Source organism: Mustela erminea, chromosome 18 (assembly GCF_009829155.1).
Source record: "Mustela erminea isolate mMusErm1 chromosome 18, mMusErm1.Pri, whole genome shotgun sequence".
Classification (NCBI taxonomy): Eukaryota; Metazoa; Chordata; class Mammalia; order Carnivora; family Mustelidae; genus Mustela; species Mustela erminea.
In genome coordinates this window covers 10,511,609-10,531,542 of record NC_045631.1, presented here as the reverse complement: position 1 = coordinate 10,531,542, position 19,934 = coordinate 10,511,609, and the positions used below count along the sequence as shown (strand labels likewise).

At 42.4% G+C, this 19,934-nt stretch overlaps 1 protein-coding gene across 5 annotated transcripts in view; it reads right to left on the bottom strand.

The window, feature by feature from the left end:
* Positions 1-223: 223 nt before the first annotated feature.
* The window catches only part of TRPV1 (transient receptor potential cation channel subfamily V member 1), a 44,393-nt gene continuing 24,682 nt past the window's right edge, over positions 224-19,934 (bottom strand). For all 5 annotated transcript variants that reach the window (XM_032320360.1, XM_032320362.1, XM_032320363.1 and 2 more), the window contains 7 exons: positions 18,551-18,621; positions 13,514-13,679; positions 13,013-13,079; positions 9,972-10,294; positions 8,415-8,542; positions 7,753-7,868; positions 224-1,137 (listed from right to left, as the gene is read on the bottom strand). In XM_032320360.1, coding sequence (XP_032176251.1) covers positions 977-1,137; positions 7,753-7,868; positions 8,415-8,542; positions 9,972-10,294; positions 13,013-13,079; positions 13,514-13,679; positions 18,551-18,621 — 1,032 coding nt within the window. In that variant the 3' untranslated portion in view covers positions 224-976. The remainder of the gene's footprint in view (positions 1,138-7,752; positions 7,869-8,414; positions 8,543-9,971; positions 10,295-13,012; positions 13,080-13,513; positions 13,680-18,550; positions 18,622-19,934) is intronic.

Here is a 19,934-nt window from a genome sequence, read left to right as displayed (position 1 = left end):
CCTCACATCTCTGCTCCCCAGGGAGGGACTGGAATGCCCCTAGCCCATTCTATTCTCTGCCAGATAGCCTTGTGCCACAGTTAAGTTCCAGGCTTTGGAGTCAGACCCAGGCAATGCTGTTTACTGGCTGTGTAACCTTACTAACTGTCCCAGCCTCAGTAGCAACACACACACACACACACCCCATAGCCAACTAGCTATGGCACAAAGTTCACACTGGATGTGATATTTGTTTGTTTATTTATTTATTTATGTGATGAGTGACAGGATGCATGGAGGTGGAAGTAGGACCACTGCGGGGGAGTAGGACTACAGTTGCTACAAATGGAAGACCATGAAAAAATTCTTGCCACATGCTTTTAAGACACGTGCTGTACTTTCATCTGGACAGCAAAAGAGTTCTGTTTTGGGGGCCATGATGTATCACATAGAACGAGGAAGTCACTCTAGCGAAACCTGATTCTGGCAGAGCTAGAAATAGGGCCAGCCTTCCCCCACCTTCTCTGAGATATAAATGACACCCCCCTCAGCCCACTCTGTTTCGGAGGAGGTATTAAACACAACACAGAGAACAGCTGCAGCAGTTTACATCAAAGGACATGTTTTGTTTTGTTCCAAGAGGTGTTTTCCTGGGCCTCATTTACATTCACTCCTAGTCATATAAAATAAAACAATGGCATCACATATGTCCACACAAGATTCATCATTCATGATACCTAACAAAGTTAGTAAAAATATGAGAGCAAAATAATTTCCTGGTGGAAGACTCCCTTGGGGACAGTGAGGCTGGATGACTAGCTCTCCCCATGCACCCAACAATGCTTCCCGTAGCTTGTGCAGAGCAGGGGAGGAAAGTGCCTGGGCAGGCACAGGCCAAGCCAGGCCGCTGAGAGGGCCCTGTTGTTCCCTCCACAGTGAGATATTCTGAGGCCCAACAGTGTTAGGAGTACCCTAGAGGGGTCCCTCACTTTTCCCCTCAAGCAACAGGATCCTTGAAGACCTCAGCATCTTCTGGCTTGAGGGACCCTGCAAAGTGTCTCAGATGAACTTCCTCTGGTTGAGCAGAGGGCCTTTCTCTTGTACTTGCATCTCTTAAAAGGGGAACCAGGGCAAAGTTCTTCCAGTTTCTTCCTGAAACTAAAGGGTAAAACATCATTACTGCCTTGGATGCAGCACACAGAAATAAACACTTATTTGTTGGCCTTACCAACTTGTAGTTCTCTTAAAGGAGACCCAGACATTTTGGTCCTTCCTGAGACACAGGGATAGCTGCCATTTCCTCTTCCCTTGCCTGCTTAAGGAGCCTCTTCCACTCCAGAAAATCCTAAATCCTCTTCCTTCCCCTCACCCTGACTTGCAGGGACCTCATCAGAGTCTATTGCTTGCCTTTCCCAGTCTCCATCTCCTCCCTGCCCACATGGGAGGGAGGACAGATCTCCACAGAGCAACACTGTGGTCTGCCCCATGGTGGCTCCACATCAGGTCAGCTGTAGGCTGATGAACCAGCCAGAGAATCAGGATCTGGGGACCAGGACCCACCAGAGCATAGCATATTGGGAACAATGCCAAAGAAAACATGGTGACATTAGGTCTTAAATGGGGCTCTACTGTGTGCACAGGGAGCTCCTAAAGAGAATCCAGCTGTCACTCCCGAGGCCCCTCCATCTTCCCAGCCACCTAGGCAAACTGACAACCAAGAAGGAAAGCTGTACATGTTCCCCTCCCACAGCCAAGCCCTCTGGTTGGCCACCCTGGATCTAATCTCTCTAGAAAACCAGCCTCGATTATACCTTCTATACCTCCTACCCTCAGGCCGTAATTCAGGTTCCTCTGCTGGTGTCTAACACTGACCACATGTCAAAGGCATCAGGAATATGGGAAGCTAGGCCCACCATGACCACTCCAGCCAAATTCTCCAGGTCTTGGTATTTACCCCAGGCCTGCAGGCTGATGTTGGCCTGCTCCCAAGCATCACCTGCTAAATAAGAACCCAGGCATTGAAGCAGGACTTCATGGGGATATAGGCCAGGTCTCACTGAGACACAATCTTCTGGCTGGCTCAGTGTTGGCAACATGCAGCCTCAGAGACTGCTTGGCCCAGCCCTAGCCCTGAAAGGAGGCACAGGGCTCCCCATGCCCACTTCCCACAGCCCTGATGCCAAGACTCTCTCAAGTGTTCCCCCCAGCTCAGCTATTGACTGCTTTCCTCCCTGGCCTTTCTCTCATGTATTCCTTTGCCCCTTCCCAATCATATACACTTTGTAGGTAGGAAAGTTCCTTGTTATCTGAATTGTATGACTACTCATTACTAAAGTGTACACTGCTACAAAGTTGTACAAAAAAATCAAAATCCTCAGGAAATATTCACTAATTCATTATAAATGTGAAATCAGGGAACCTCTAACCATCTCCTACCCCAATGCAAGTAACAAGAATGTGTATATCCCTGCTACTTCAACAATATCTTTGTTAATACACAGTGAATGTGCAATGTTATAAACAGCCAACAATGTCATGCAAACACAATGCAAGTTAACCACAAAGTACAACAGCAAATCTTTAAAAGATGGGAGGTTTCATGAAGTCAATAAGATTGATATTGGAAGACTGCTCAAATTATAGGCAAAATCATCTTTGAATGGCTCTGTGGTAAAGTTAGATCAATAACAATTGTAGAGATAATCAATAAGTACTATGGCATGACACAGGAAGTGCTTCTAATGAAACTAGTGTGAAAATCACAGGATTGCAGAAAGCTCTTGATAAAAAAGATGTCTACTTCTACCCTGATGGAGTATGTAGTGCTGAGCTACCCACACTGCTGTAAACAAACATAAAGCAGGAAAAAATATTTGCAGTAAATGTTTTCAGGCATAGGATACAGACTGAAAACTGCAGTTGCTGAGAAAAAGTGAAATCCACAAACAGAGCCCCATGATTTCCCTGATGGTTTGCATAGGGACAATTTCTCTGACTGTGGTGTAGTGAGCTGGAGTCTAAACAGACCATGGCAGTACCTCTGAACTAAGGAAGAAGAGATTGGGGTTTTGGACAGCTGAAGCAGCTAGAATCTGTGAGACAGGGCACAGAAGAAGAGGAAAAAGAGAGATGTGATGGTGGAAGTCTAGAAGTCTCTGGGCTGGGGGTTGGAGTGTACTTGCACAATGTGAGACTGCATAAGGCCTACCGGGCAGGGGCCACTATAGGGCTGACAGTGGGATAGAAACACTGGAAGCTGAGCAGTACTCAGTGGGGAGACCTCCTTAATACCTTTTTTCTACTCTGAGGATCAAGTTAAAACACAGAAATGCCCTACTTACTCTACATGCCCTAGAGTAAGGTCTACCCAAGACCCACCCTAACAAAGCCTAAAACCAAGTCCTGGCAAGAACTTCAGTGGAAACAGTTTGGAGGTTGAGTCCCACAAGTTTGATGGAATTGGAAAATACCTTGGCATTTCACAGATCTATCATTATAAAGTTTAAAACTAAGTCTGCACAAGTTCAGGGTGATTCGCTCAATAATTAAACTGCCAACTAAAACAAAAATTTAATCAAGGGCCTCTAAAATATACTATCTGCAATGCCCAGTTGACAATTAAAAGTTACTAGACATGCAAAGAGACAGGGAAATGTGACTCACAGTAAGGAGGGAGAAAAAACAGTCAATGGAAACTGTCTCCAAGATGACCCAGATGGAAGCACCTGGGTGGCTCAGTGGGTTAAGCCGCTGCCTTCAGCTCAGGTCATGGTCTCAGGGTCCTGAGATCGAGTCCTGCATTGGGCTCCCTACTCCACAGGGAGCCTGCTTCCCCCTCTCTCTCTGCCTGCTGCTCTGCCTACTTGTGATCTCTCTCTCTCTCTCTCTGTGTCAAATAAATAAATAAAATATTTTTTAAAAAAGATGGCCCAGATGTAGTTGGCAGAGAATTTAAATTAACTATTATTTATATGTTAAAAAAATTAAAAAAAAAAAAAAGGAAAATAGGATCTTGGTGACAGACCAGGTAGAGAATCTTAGGAAAGAAATGAAAATCATAAAAAAAAAAAAATAGAAACTCGAAAACCAAGTAGCATAATACTTGAAATATAATAGTCACTGGATGAGCTTAATCATAGTTTGCAGATGGCTGAGGATAGCATCAATGAACTTGAAGACAGAACAATAAAATTCTCAAATTTGAGAAATAGAAAAAAAATCAAGTAAAAATAAAGCCTCAGAAACCTGTGGGACAATATCAAACGATCTAAAATACATGTAGGGATGGGATACCTGGGTGGCTCAGTAGGTTAAGCCTCTGCCTTCAGCTCAGGTCATGGTTTCAGGGTCCTGGGATTGAGCCCTGCATCAGGTCCCCTGCCTGCCTCTCTGCCTACTTGTGATCTCTCTCTCTGTGTCAAATAAATAAATAAAATCTAAAAAATTAAAATACCACCCAGGTGTGGGGCACCTAGATGGCTCAGACAGTTGAGCATCCGACTCTTGATTTCAACTCATGTCATGATCTTGGGGTCCGGGGATAGAGTCCTGTGTCAGGCTCTGCACTCAGCAGGGAGTCTGCTTGAGGTTCTCTTTCTCTTGCTCCTTTTGTCCCTCCCCCTGCTCTCTCCTTCCCTCTCTCTTTCTCTCTCAAATAAATAAAGTTAAATAAAATAAAATATATGTTATTGGAGTCCCCCCCAAAGTAGATAGGGACAATGAAGCAAAATATATGTAGAGACTCTGATGTACAGATCCAAGAATTGCATGTGAATCTTAAACAGGATAAACCAAAAAAAAAAAAAAAAAAAAAAAAAACCAAAGCACGTTTTACTCAAACTGCTGAAAACCTAAGATGAAGAGAATATTTTGAAAGCAGCCAAAAAGAAAAAGACCAATTACATACAGGAATGCAAATAATGAGCAACTTCTCATCAGAAACAATGGAGGCCAGAGACATTGGAGAAAAAGTTAATATTGGAATTTTTTTTTAAAAGAGGGAAAAAAAATCTGTTAACCCAGAATTCTGTATCCAGTGAAAATATCCTTCAAACATGAGAATGAAATTCACATTTTCAAGTAAACAAAAGCTGATATCAAACTAATTGACAGGGATAGAAATTAGACAAGTAGTTACCTGGGATGGGGAGGTCAAAACTGATTACAAAGAGGCATTAGGGTACTTCCTGGCATGATGGAAATGTTCTATACGTTGAGTGGGTGGTGGTTCCCTGAGTAGATATTTCCTGAAACTTACCAAACTGTACATTTAAAATGCGTGCATTTTACTGTATGTAAATCATATCTCAATAAAGTTGATTTTAAGTTTTTAAAATAAAAAAAAGTGTCTATGAAGTAATATCAATTATGAAAGATGCAGTATCATTCTATCAGGCAAGCTGATCTGAAAATAGTGCCCTTTCTCCCACCCTACCAAAGAAAAACCCCAAACAGTCAACATCTGGTTCATTCTTTGTTCAAGAATTACCAGCAAAATGGTAAAGTAGGTAGTTCCCAAAACCTAGACCACCACAAAAATATCAAAAAACAAACAAACCAAAAAAAAAAAAAACAGACAGAAACTTTGGAACCAATATTGTCACAACTCTGGGAAACGGTCCAAGGTTTATAGCAAAAAAGAAAATCATGAATCAATTAAAAAAATCAACATGGAAATGGTTGAGAACTAAAACTATAGAACTCTTATAAAAAAAAATAGGGAAAAATCTTTAAGACATTGGATTTGGCAATAATTTCTTACATATTACACCAAAAGAATAGGCAATAAAAGAAAAGAATAGATAAAGTGGGCTTCATCAAAAAAAAACACTTTTATATCAAAGGACAACTCAGAGAATAGAAGAAAACACTGGCAGATTGTATACCTGACAAAGGATTAATATCCAAAATGTATAAAGAACTTCTATAACTCAACAACAACAAAACAAATTTTTAAATGGGCAGATTGCTTGAATAACCATTTCTCCAAAGAGTACCTATAATGACAAATGAGCATTTGGAAAGATATCAAAATAATTAGTCATTAGGGAAATGCAAATCAAAACCACAATAAGATACAACCGCACATCCATTAGGATGGCTACAACCACCACCACCACAACAAAAACCCACGAAACAGCAAGTGTTGGTGAGGATGTGGAACCCTCATGTTTTGCTGGTGGGAATGTACAGAAACGCAGCCACTTTAGAAAACATTCTGGCAGTTCCTTAAAAAAGTTAAACACAGAATTACCATAGGATCCAGCAGTTTCATTTCTATCCAAAGAACTGAAGCATCTGACTCTTGATTTCAGCTCAGGTCTTGACCTCAGAGTCATGAGACTGAGCCCCACATCCACACTGGGTGTGGAGTCTGCTTAAGATTCTCTCTCTCATACTTGTTAGGTTTAAAACTATGGACTGGGAATCTTCATGTTCCTACATTTCAGCAATAAACTGTAAGCCAATTTTTGTACAGAATAGACTAAAAAATTTCATGAGAAGCCTGAAAAAAAAAAAAGATTTTCTCTCTTCCTCTTCCCCACACCCCCTTTCTGCCTCTCTATTAATTAATTAATTAATTAATTAAACACCTGAAAGCCAGAAGTCAAACAGAATTATGTCCACCAATTGTCACAATAGCCAAAAAGTGGACACAATCCTGATGTTGATTGAAGATGAATGGGTAAATAAAATGTGGTATATACCTACAATGGGATATTATTGAGCTAGACACAAAAGGTGTGTTCCACTTATACCAGGTACCTACCCTAGGCAAAAGAGACAGAGACAGAGACAGAGACAAAAGAGACAGAGACAGAAAGCAGAACAGAGGTTACCAGGGGGTGGGAGAAGGAAGAAATAGGAGTAATCATTCAATAGGTAGAAATAGCTTTCTATTTCCAGAACATTTTCATTATTTCAAACAGGAAATCTGTATCATTCAATAGGTACAGAGTTCCTGTTTGAAATAATGAAAATGTTCTGGAAATAGAAAGCGGTGAAGGTTTCATTACATTGTGGACACAATTAACACCCATGAATTATACACTTAAAAATGGTTAAAATGGCAACTTTTGTATTACACATATTTTACCACAATTTTCTAAAAGCTAAAAACGAAGAATTAGTGCACAATTACAACTCAAAATCTGTTCCGTACAAACCACGTTTGCTTCATTTTTAAATAAATGTCCTCAATTAGACCTATAATTTAACAAGTACTATTAAATGTTTACCATTAACTGTTAAAAGGACTTTTTTTTTTCCTGGTAGTGACTTTCTGCAGAGCATTTCTGCTCAAGGTATATATACCCTTTAGTCTTCCCATTCTTCCTCTGCCTGCCTGGTTGTGTTCATGCAAGGTGAGTTTTTGCCTGTACCTGCTCGTGTCCCTAAGAGTCACACAGCTGAACATAGACACTGGGTGTGAGGATCAAGAAGAGGAGACAGGGCAGCCCACAAGGCCAGCTGTCCCAGATGGCTGTATGTGGGATCAACTGCTTCCGCTGGGGCACTTTAGGACAGATGCCTGGGGCAGGGTACTGGCAGAGCTGGTGAGCATGGGCATGTGGCACAGTCAGCTGTGCGGGAATGCGTGAGAGTACAAAAGAGTGCCTGTGACAGAGCGTATGCAGGTGCTTGACCCTTGGGGCTGTTCCAGAATCCAGGCTGTGGGGTGAAGAAGGCCTGCAAGGAGCAAGGAACCCCAAGACTTCACTTGCCCAACATCAGGCTCCCTCCCTGTCACAGCATACTTCCCTCATGCCTCACCTCTGCCTGACCGCAGGGAGAAGCTCAGGGTGCGCTTGATGCCCTCACAGTTGCCTGGGTCTTCATTGATGATACCTACATTGGTGTTCCAGGTGGTCCAGTTGACCTCATCCACCCTGTAGGGCAAGGAGACAAGGGAGCTAGGAGCTTATGGCCTAAAAGCCATGCCTAGCTTCCCAGGTTGAGGGCTTAGTACCACAGGCCAATCCCAAGAAGCCCATAGACCAGAATGGGGAGACATAGCTGGTAGGCGGGAGGGCTGAGAGGGGCCTGCTTTTTGGACACCACCCCCAAAGCTCTGTTCTCTGACCACATCATGAGGCCCAGGGACTTTAAATGCTGGATTCCTGGTTCTGACCCTGATCACTGGATGACCCCTTTCGACACTTCATTTTCCTGTAGGTCTCCTAATGCCCACAGCTGAGCCTTGGGGAAGCCCATATACCTACCGATAGCTGGCCTTGGGAGAGTCCCCTATGTTCATGACTGGTCCCAGGAAGCCTGAGGAAGGTTTCTGTATCCACAGCTGGCTCCAGATGAGTCCCTTATGCCCACAAAGCCCCAAAATGTCCTCTGTACCCATAGCTGGCTCTGGGTAGATCCCTGATATCTATAGCTAAGCCCCTGAGCTCCCTAAGTTTGATTTCATGCCTGGGCATTACCTGAAACACCACCTGTAGTCATCCTTGCCATCAGGTGTGTACCCCACTTGCAACAGCTTGCCTGAGCGGAAGGCCTTCCTCATGCATTTAAGGAAGCTCTTCTCCGTGTCCAGGATGGTGATAGCTCTCTGTGAGAACACACAGACAACAGAGGGGCAAAGGGCTTATCCCGGGGCTTCCCCTGGCTGTCAGTGGGGCTTCCAAGATCAGCCTCTCCAGTCCCAGTCCCAGTGCCCCTGAACGGGACCTCTAGTGCCTTCTATGTCAAGCTTGTTTTTGTAGCTTGGCAGGTGCACACTCCAAGCTCAGCCTCTCCAGCCCAGACCTGCCCAGGGACGGCTGCTGCCTGCCAGGTCCAGTCAGGGCAGGGCCTCCCATAAGTGAGGTAGAGTGTCCAGCCCCGGACTCTTCCCTGAAGTGCTCACAAAGGGGCAGACAGTGTAATAGTTAAGAGCAGGGCCACAAGATGGGGCTGCTTGGGTCGAATACTGACTATGCTACTTATTACAGATAGACCCCGACTTACAATGGTTCAACTTAATGATTTTCAACTTCACAATGATACAAAAGCAGTATGTATTTGGCAGAAACCATACTTCAAGTTTTGGACATGAATCTTTTCCCAGGCAAGCAAAGTATAGTACAATCCTTTCTCGTGAGGCTGGGAGTTCCCAGTCAGCCACATGATCACAAGGGTCAACAACCAGTATACTTACAACCACTCTGTACCCATATAACCATTCTGCTTCTCACTTTTATTATAGTAGTCAATAATTTTCATGAGACATCCAACATTTTAGTATAAAATAGGCTTTGTGTTAGATTATTTTGCCTAACTGTAGGCTGAAGTTAAGTGCTCTAAGCGCACTTAAGGTAGGCTGGGCTAAGCTATGATGTTCAGTAGGTTGGGTGCATTAAATGCGTATTTAAATTATGGTGGTTTATTGGAAGGTAACCCCATTGTTAATTGAGGAAGATCTGTAGTTATCTTGGACACAGATACCCAACTTCTCTATGCCTCAGTGCCTTTATCCAAAAATGGGAACGATAATGGTAGCCACTTGATAGCATTGTTGTGAGAATTAAATGAAAGCATGTAAAACACTTAGAACAATACCTGGTATAGAGTCAATGTTACTTAATAAGAATGACAGTTTATTATTTGGCGGGAGAGTAGATATGGATCAGGTGCCTCAAAAACGCAGCTATTAGAGCCCCCCCATTCTAGCTGTTCCCCCCAAGTATGGTCTCTGATGCCCACCCTAGACCAAGCTTCTGTGAGGTGGGCACCCCCTGGGGCTGAGCCCTCCATCTCCTGCCCCTGGGGACTGTCTAACCAGTGTCTGTGAACACCAGTTGGTGATGCTTGGGAGGGAACCCCAGAAGGAGGGGCCAGCAGGGAGTCGACTGGGGGAGATGCTCTTGCTTGATCCCCCTGGGCTGCCGGGGTCTCTGCCCTTCCCCAAACCCTGCAAGGGGTCATACACCTAACTGTGCTAAGCAGCAAAGAGAGCAGCAGACATCCTCCTGCTGGACACAGCCCACCCACTGACCCACCTGTAGCTTCCAGATGTTCTTGCTCTCCTGCGCAATCTTGTTAACAGTCTCACCCATGAGGGCGATGAGCATGTTCAGCAGAAGAATATAGGTGAGAATCACGTAGGCCAGCAACAAGATGATGAAGACAGCCTTGAAGTCATAGTTCTCTGTGAACTCCAGATCACCCATACCAATGGTGAACTTGAAAAGCTCCAGACATGTGGAGTAAAGGCTGTTGTAGGAGCTGTCAGGAGGCCGGCAGCCTGGCCCTCGCCACCTGTGCAATGTGGACTCAGCTGTCACAGAGTTATTCTTCCCATCCTCAATCAGCGTCACCACCGCTACAAGACACGGGGAGGGACAGGTGCAGCTGAATGCAAGCCAAGACAGAACCACCAACAGACACACCCCATATCCCAGGATGGGTCTGCAGCAGGAATGCTGCTTGGCCATGGAACACTTCTTTATGAACTTAAACACAGAAAACCACCTGTTTCTTCAGAACTATCAGCCAACTGTTGTAGTATAGCTGATCCTTGAACAGCATGGATTGGAACTTCATGAGTCTACTTATACACAGATTTTTCTCAATAAATACAGTATAGTACTGTAAGTGTATTTTCTGTATGATTTTATTAATAACTTCTTCTTTTCTCTAGCTTATTTATTATAAGAATACAGCATGTTATATACATATATATATAACATATGAAATATGTGTTAACTGTTTATGTTATTGGTAAGACTTTCAATCAGCAGTCGGCTATTATTAAAGTTTTGGGGGAGTCAAAAGTTATTTGCAGATTTTTAGCTGTGCAGGGAGTTGGTGTTCCTAATCCCCCTGTTGTCCAAGGGTCAACTGTATACTGTTTCGTTACACTAAGAGTTTTATCATCATCTTCTAGGGAAAAAAACCTGTTAAATATGCAAATCTATATATACAATGTGAATATAGTCACCTTTGTGCAGCACACAACCTGCCTAACTTTACATATCAGTTCTGAATCCACACCCAGCTTCTCAATCACACTCTGTCTGCCTGTGTACCTTAGTCTGTGACCCAGAGCTAACTCATTCCAGAATGATAGGGACTAAGCAGCTCAGAGCAGAATAGCCTCTTGCAGCACACTACACCTTTCTTTGGGAAAAATAATCTAGAGTCTGACAGCTTTCATTAACAGTTGTGCCCCATGGTTCCTGCATAGCTGGTAGCCATGAACCCACTTGGCCAAATCCCTTCCCAGGGGTACCGACAGACCAGGGCCTTCAGACCAGGTGCTGGAGCCCACACCCATCCCTATCAGTCAAAGCTCCCAGGCAAAACTGTCCATAACTCTGAGACAGAGATTCCAAAACAGGCTCTGGGATGGGGACAGGGGACGGTGTGCATGTGAGCCATGTAAATGCAGGACTCAGATGAGGATCAAAGCAGAACCAGGTGCCCAGAAATGCTGTAGATGTGTCAAGAGCTCAGGAACCAGCTTGGAGAGGCTCCCAAAGATGATTGCTCAGACAATCTCAGCATCAAGATAGATGGTAATAGTTAAGATTATGACCCATTTAACAAAGTGAGAATCCATGAAAAAGAAACAAAAAAAAAAAAAAGAAAAAGAAAAACCAGAAGAGAATCTGTGAGGCCACGATGATGTAAATAATAAATGAATGCAGGAGAATGGAAAGCTCCTCCCTACAATAGAACGCCAGCTAATAAATGTAGGAGGAATGACAGAGTTAAAAAATCATCATCTGGCAACTATTAGGATTAAGTGATTCAAGTGAGAATCATCTGTTTTAAGTTTGATGAGAAACAGGATATTTACCTAGTCTCAAAGCATCTCCTCACAAATTACTTATTGACTCTTACTGATTCCAAAACGAAAGATAATTACTTGACAGTAATCTAGCAGACCCATCAAAACCAAGTAATTAAAGTTAACATCACTAGAAACGGGCTAAACGAACATTGTGGGACTCCTGATACAATGGACTGAGGAAGACACACATTACTTCCTTGATATTCTGATTTAAAAAAATACATACCTGAATCTAATTGTGAGGAAACATCAAACAAACCCAAACTGAGAGACATTGTAAAAACCAGCCTTTATTCATTAAAAATGCTAAGGTTACAAGACAAGGAAAGACTGAGGAATCACTCCAGATTAAAGAAACTAAAGAGACTTGACAACTGCATGATCTGGGATTTTCATTTCTGTAAAGGACATTATTAGGACAATTGGTGAAATCTGAATAAGGCTGGTAGATTAGCTAGAAGCACTGTATCAGTGTTTTATTTCCTTATTTTGATCATTATACACTGTTTTATGTAAGAAAAATATTCTTGTTTTTAGGAAATGCAGACTTTATCCAGTGGTAAAGGGCTGATCGTGTCTGCAGCTTACTATTTTTTTTAGTATGGTGGTGGTGGTGGTGTGCATGCACATATGTGTGTGTGTGTGTGTGTGTGTGTGTGTGTGTGTGTGTGTAGCAGAATGTGATTTTTAAATGTGGTAAAATTTGGGGATTCGGGGTAATAATTAAAGTTATTTACATTATTCTTACAAGTTTTCTGAAAATCCGAAATAATGTCAAAATTAAAATTTAAAAAGGGGCACCTGGGTGGCTTAGTCAGTTAAGTGCCAAATCCTGATTTTAGCTCAAGTCATGATCTCAGGGTTGTGCGGACAGGCTCTGCCCTGGGGATGGAGGCTGATTAAGATTCTCTCTCCCCCACTCCCTCAGCTCCTCTCCTGCTTTCTCTCTTTCTTTCTCTCTCTCATACTGAATTAATTAATTTAATTAATTAATTTAAAAATTAAAAGTAAAAATGTAAAAAAAAATTGAAGCCAAATGCAGCTATACCTCTAAAATTGCTTACAATGTTTTATGAATTACATTTCCATGTTCACCTGCTCATTTCTTGTGTTCTTTATTTTCCAACTCTCTCAGCTACAGATACATACCCCAGTGGGCCTCTCCCCACCCTGCCCCTGCAGAGTCCTCGGAAGCTGAGGTGAGCAGGTTCTCTGCCCACCACCAGCCCTGAGCAAGCCCATTACCTGTGGAAAACCCGAACAAGAAAACAAGGTAGACAAACATGAAGCGACACAGGTCTCTCAGGATCATCTGCAGGAGAGAGCAGGCTTGTCAGAACCAAGTCCAGTCCCAGGCGAGGCCAAGGGAGGGGTCAGGAGTTACTTGTTAACCTAGGAGTTACTTTTGAGCCCAAGTAGAAATGGAGAACATGCAGGAGGATTTGGTTTGGTGGCTTTCAGTTCTGGGGTCATGAGGAATTCATCCATAGTTCCCACCCTTGGCCTTTGCTCTGGTGGGAGAGGGGGGCCTGGTGTGTAGAGGGGTCCAGTTTTAGGGGAGTCCCCAAGCCTGGGTCAGGGTCAGATAGTCTGATTCTTGAGGAATATGCTGGGAAAGTGGGTTCTGATCTAAACAAGCGCCTCCCAGACATTGCAGAGGATGGACAGAGTTTGTAGACCATGTCCCACATCCCCACGGTATAGAGACAGGCTCTGTGGAGAACCTACTTGGACATTGACACCCACCTTCTCAATCATAACAGCATAGATGCCCATCTGCTGGAAGCCGCGGGTGTAGTAGAGCATGTTGGTCCAGCCCATGGCCAGGGAGAACACCATGGAGGCCACGTACTCCTTGTGGTGGCAGAAGTACAGCACCACGGTCCCCAGCATGAACAGTGACTGCACAAAACTGGAGGTGGAGGGATAGCAAGCTCTGTCTGTGAGCACCCAGGAGACCTGCCACCCTCTCAGAAGTACAGACCACAGCTGTGGTAGGAGCTAGGGTTGGCTGTCATGCCTCTTTTCACCCATGATACTCAGTGTGAGCAAGAGCGACCCCAAGAGGGCAAACGTTGGTTAGGGGGGTACAAAATCTTTTTCTCTATAGAAAGTACAAATATTAATACAGTACACAGACAACTACACAGTGTATTTGTGGTACTAGATAATGGAAGGGGCAATTAGGGAGAAAACATCTAAAAAGGCAAAAAAGAAAAAGGGCTGAGAAACACTGCTTAAGCAGTAAGGAGGAGCAGGCCATGTGCTCCTGAAAAATCACAGGTGGTGTCTGCTGGTCACACCCTCAAACTCAGAAGCAGAGCCAGGGAAGACGTCCCTCAGCAACTTGGCCTGCTAGGGGCTACCCAAGTAGGATCCATGGATAAGGTAGAATAAGTCTGATAATCCTATGTCAGAGTCTGTTCAGTGGTCCCTTCTTTACATATTCATCCCAGGTCTCCTTGTCATCATGGCCTCCTCCTGAAAGTCCCCCAGCTATCTTTGCACTATAGACCACACTGACAACCCCATTTGTATGAGAGAATCCAGCAAAAAAAAAAATTACCATTATGCTAATGTGAGCCTACTGTAAATTAACGTCAGTAGACTGGCTCATCAATTGGAATTCCACTGCAAAGGAAAACTATCCTCTGTATTTGCAGAACTTTAGCCAAAATAAGAACTGACACCAGTTGAGATAGGTAAAGAGTTGCCTTGGGTGGCAAATGGAGGCCTCACATATGAATTTGGGAAGCAGTGGACAAATGGAAATGGACTTAGCAGATGCAACAAAACCGTATTCCAATTTGTAGTGGAGGGAGAGCTGAGAGCCATTTCATTTAATCAAGGAGTCTCAAAAGGCTTAGGGATCTCTGGAGGAGAGATAAAGAGACCTAAAATAAAGAAGAGTGGAGGTTTTGTCTCTGAAGAAGATGAAACAGAGGATCTTTGGATCCTCTTTCATCAAACAACGTGAAAGCAGGAGACTACAGGATTTTTATATGCTACAGATTACAGAAATCCCTCTTTTCCACTCAATTCTCAGAAATATAGCATCCAGACTTCTTCCCTTCAGGTAGAAGATTGAAAAGATGCAATTGACTAACTTTGGATATTCTCCAATAAATAGCTTACCTAGACTAGTTTATAGTGAAGCTCAAAATTGATAAGCCCTATTCATGCATTAAGAGCTTCTAGGGGCACCTGGGTGGCTCAGTCAATTAAGCACCTGCCTTCAGCTCAGGTCATGATCCTCGTGTCCTGGGATCAAGCCCAGGCTCCCTGCTCAGCTAGGAGCTTGCTCCTCCCTCTCCCTTTGCTGCTTCCCCTGCTTGTGCTTTCTCTTGTTCTTTCTCCCATTCTCTGTCAAATAAAAAAAATTTTTTTAATTTTAAAAAGAGCCTCCAACCAGTTTTTCAGTCCTCCACTCTTATTCATTAGCAGATATAAAAAATTTCCAAGTATCCTTTAACATGAAAGATAGAGCAAAACAAGAAAATGGGAAACAACAACTTGGAGAAAATAAAATCTATACAAAAAGAAGAAAAATTTAATAAAAACTCTTAGCAGTCTCAGAGAGACAAAAGAAGATTGTATCAATGAAACAAAAATAGAATGCCATAAAGAAGGAACAAAGAATTTTGAAGAGTATTTAGAAATTAAAAAGAGTATTTAGAAATTAAAAATTAATTTAGAAATTAAAAATTATAATTTAGAAATTATAAAAAATAATAAACTCAATAGGAAGGTTGGAAATTAGAGTTGATTTGAACCTCCCAGAAAGAAGAGCCAAAGATAAAGAGATAAAACACAAGTGAGAAAATATAAGAACTGGTTCACACTAGGTCAAGAAGTTCAATATACATACCACGGGGTTCCAGAAGAGAAATCAAGAAATAAGAGATATAAATTTCCAGATTGAAAGAGCCCCCTAAGTGCCCAGGACATTGGATAAAAACACATCCACATCAAGACACATCATTAAGTTTCAGAACACTAGGAACAAATAGAAGATACTACAGATTTACAAAGAGAAAAAACAAACCAGGTCTTAAAGGAGGATCCAGAGTCTGAATGGTTTTGAACTTGTTGTCTATAATACTGGAAGCAAGGAAACAATGGAGAAATATCTTCAAATTCTTAGAAGAACTATATACCCAACCAAGCTATCAACCAAACATGAAGGTATAGCAGAATATTTTCAGACATGCCAGATTTGAAATACATTTTATTCCCCCTTGCCCTACTATGTGTTTTCTTTCTTTGGATAAAGGATGCCTTCTCCCCCAAACAGGGGAATCAGTAAAGAGGAAGACAGAAGGTTAAGAAAATAAAGGATCCAAATCAGGAGAGAAGTGAAAGGGATCTCCAAGGTGCTAGTGAAGGGATAACACATGGGATGTGTATGTGGCAGCAATGAAACTCAAGAACCAGGTATTGTGAGAGCTGTCATCATTGTGTTCTCTCCACCATGAGCTCATCCTTTTCACCAGATGATAATACTGAAGGATGTGCTCAAGTAAAACAAGGAGTAAAACCATGAAAGAGATAGTAAGTCTAACCCAGGAGGAAAGCAGTGAGTGTCCCAAGGCTGGCAGCAAAGAAGAGTCCCAGAAGGACAGCTAAGCAGCAGGCCCAGAGAGCAAAGAGCTCAGTTAGAAGAGAGGACAGCACTCCAGGAGGAAACCCCTCCAGAAAAGAAAAAGGAGCAGGGGATTCCAATCATATAATTTAGGTGACTGAGTTTGAGAAAAATTGTACTGAGGGGTTTCAAGATATGTGGGATGAGTTAACAGTGGATACAAAGAAAACTAAACAAATAAAAACAAGACAATTATTAACTTTAGGAGAAAGAGGGAAAAAACACATAGAGTATATTTTGAAGCTCAACTGTGAATACTACTTATAGAGACATAAGAATGTAAATTACTGGGGCACCTGGGTGGCTCAGTGGGTTAAAGCCTCTGCCTTCGGCTCAGGTCATGATCCCAGGGTCCTGGGATCGAGCCCCGCATTGGGCTCTCTGCTCAGCAGGGAGCCTGCTTCTCCCACCCCCGACCCACCTGCCTCTCTGCCTACTTGTGATCTGTCAAATTAAATAAATAAATCTTTTTAAAAAAAAAAAGAATGTAAATTACTCAATATCCAGTAAAATAAAAACTACTATGAACTATATTAGAAGGCTAGAGAAGTGGAAGCAGAAAGGAAAGAAAGATGCTAAATCCTCATCTACTGGGTGAGTAAACATCAGAAGAAAGTTTTGAGAATGAAAAGTGATTGTCCCTGGGAAGGAGGAATGCAAGGACTAGGAAAGGTTAAGATGAGGAACTCATATACTGGTTATAAGCTTTTTGGTACTCATCAATGTTTCCATATGTGCATGGGTAGTTTAAAATAAAATAAATTTCTAAGCTGCCTACAAGGGGTCTTCCTAGAAATAGAACCAAGTTTATTGGCACAATGCTATGTAGGAAAATATTGCTTCTCTTAGTAAAGCAAACCAGCATTGCACTAACCCTACAGATCTTGCTCTTTGAAGTTAAAGTTTAAGTATCTCAGAGAAAGACAAATACCATATGATTTCACTCATATGTAAAATTTAACAAAACAGGTGAACATAGGACCCCTAAATAAAATAAGATGAAAATTGAGAGGGAGGCAAACCGTAAGAAATGCTGAACTCTAGGGAACAAACTGAGGGTGGCTGGAGGGGAGGTGAGTGAGGGGAAAGGGTAATTAGTTGGGTGTTGGGCATTAAGGAAGTCAATTGATGTAATGAGCACTGGGTGTTATAGTCAATTGATGAACCACTAAATTCATCCCCTGAAACGAATAAAAAACAAAACAAAATAAAAGTGTAAGCATCTCAAGATTATAGTAAAAGCGTGGAGTTTGTGAGTCCTAGGAACAAGCTAGCTACAACTGGATGAGAATCAGCTCCTTGCATTTGCCAGGAATAGAGAGAGAGGCCTCAGGAATTAGGAAAACCTGGAGATCAGAGTAAAGTCCAAGGAAGAGATCCCAGGAGAACACATTGCCATCTGAAGGCCCCCCTTTGTAACCTGGGTCCTGCAAGGAAACTTCCTAAGGTTTCAGGTTATTTTGTGAAGGAAGGAGGTTCTTTGTGACATCCACATTGTTCTTGTAACTATGTTTTTGCTTATCTGTCTCCCCCTAAAGCAGTGTACCCCCCTAGGTTGGGGGCATTTGGCAATATCTAGATACATTTTTTGGCTGTCAAGACTGGGGGACAGGGAGAATGCCATTGGCATCTGAAAGGGAGAGGCCAGAGAGGCAGCTAAACATTCTACAATGCATAGGACAGTCCCCCCCCTCCCCAGCTAAGAATCATCCAGTCCAAAATGTCCACAGTGCCAAGGCTGAGAAGCCCTGCCCTAAAAACTGGGAATTCCTTGAAGATAGGAATCATATCTGTTTCATCTCAGTATCCCAGTGCCAGTTCACTGGATGCCAAATGGTCGGACAAACGTGTGAAAAAAATGAACAAGAGTATTCAGACTGTAACTCAGACTTTAAGCCCCATGAGCCCACCTTTGTCATTCCCTAGCACCTGGTGCATCTCTGACAGAGTAGAGCCTCGCCATCCGCTAATTCGACACACATTTCCTGAGGGCCTTCCACCATTCATTCAACATGCTTGTGAGGTCCTACTGTGTTCCAAGCCCAGCACGAGTGAAAGGGTGGGTTAGAAGGATGGCTATAATCTTAGGACTGGGCCAACAGATGCTGTTATGGAGGCATAAGAATCAAAGTGTCACTTACAAAAGCATTTCACTGTAGCTGTCCACAAACAAGGTCTTCAGGGATGGCCGCCTCTGCAGGAAATATTGAATCTGTAGGCAAACAGAGAGAGTAAGCTCCCAGGAAAGGCTAGATGGTGAGCACTTGCAATGTTTCCTAAATGGCCTAAAATGGAACACAGGAGGGGATCAAAGCAGATTCCAATGAGGGTAGAACAGTGAGGCTAACAGGTAACTGGGTCAGGAGGGATTTTTTAAAATAGAGAATGGAATTTTAACAATACCTAGAAGTAAAGACAGGAAGGAAAATCATCAAAATATTACTAATTGCTGTATTTGAATGATGAGGTGGAGAGATTTTTTTTCCTTCTTCCTACTATGTGCATTTTTCCTAGTTTTCTTTAATAACTGTGCATTATAGTAAAAATTCTTTAATCAGCCTCCACTGAACAAAGTCACCAGATTAGCCAGTGCTCTCCATTCCCTGAAAATATTCTGACCAATGCCCACAGTGAGTGCTGGTGGCTAGGAGATCCTCTCTCAGACACCCACACCCTCCACTCCCTCCCACTGGTGAATCCTGGTTGCCGAGAGTGCTTTTTGCCTACTGCACTTGCTACTGTGGCTTTGTATTTTATTATAATTTAAAATATGAGTACAAAATAAAGACAGTCGCTTCTGTAAAGACAAAGTCCAACAATTTGGAAAGACTCCTTAATGGTGAGTCACGAAGAAATACTGGGTGTAGCTTAGATCAAAAAGATTAAGGGGAAAAATCATAACAATCTCCAAATATTTGTAACAGTGTAATACGTAACATTGGTCCAAACTTCAAAGAAAAGACTGTTCATATGTTAGAAGAAGTACCAAGTAAGATGCATGTATTTTCAGGTAAAATAAAATGATGCCAGTATATGTGTACATTTCTTTCATTATTTTGAACTTTAACAGAATGTTTGGATTAAATGAACAACAGTCATGATCCATTCTATTTCTGGAATTAAATATTACAGTTGATCCTTGAGCAGCATGGTTTTGAACTGTGAGGGACCACTCATGCAGGGGCTTGGGTGGTTCTTTTTATAAACACGAGATAGTACTGTAAATGTATTTTCTCTTCCTTATGATGTTCTTAATAACATCTTTTTCTCTAGCTTACTTTACTGTAAGAATATAGTATACAATACATATATCATCCAGAATACATGTTAATTGACTGTTTATGTTATTGGTAAGTCTTCCGGTCAACAGTGGGCTATTAGTAGTTAAATTGAGGGATGTCAAAAGTCAAAATGAGCACTGGGTGTTACATGCAACTGATGAACCACTAAATTCATCCCCTGAAACTAATAAAAAACAAAACAAAAGTGTAAGCATGTAGACTTTTGATTGTGGGGGCAGAATAC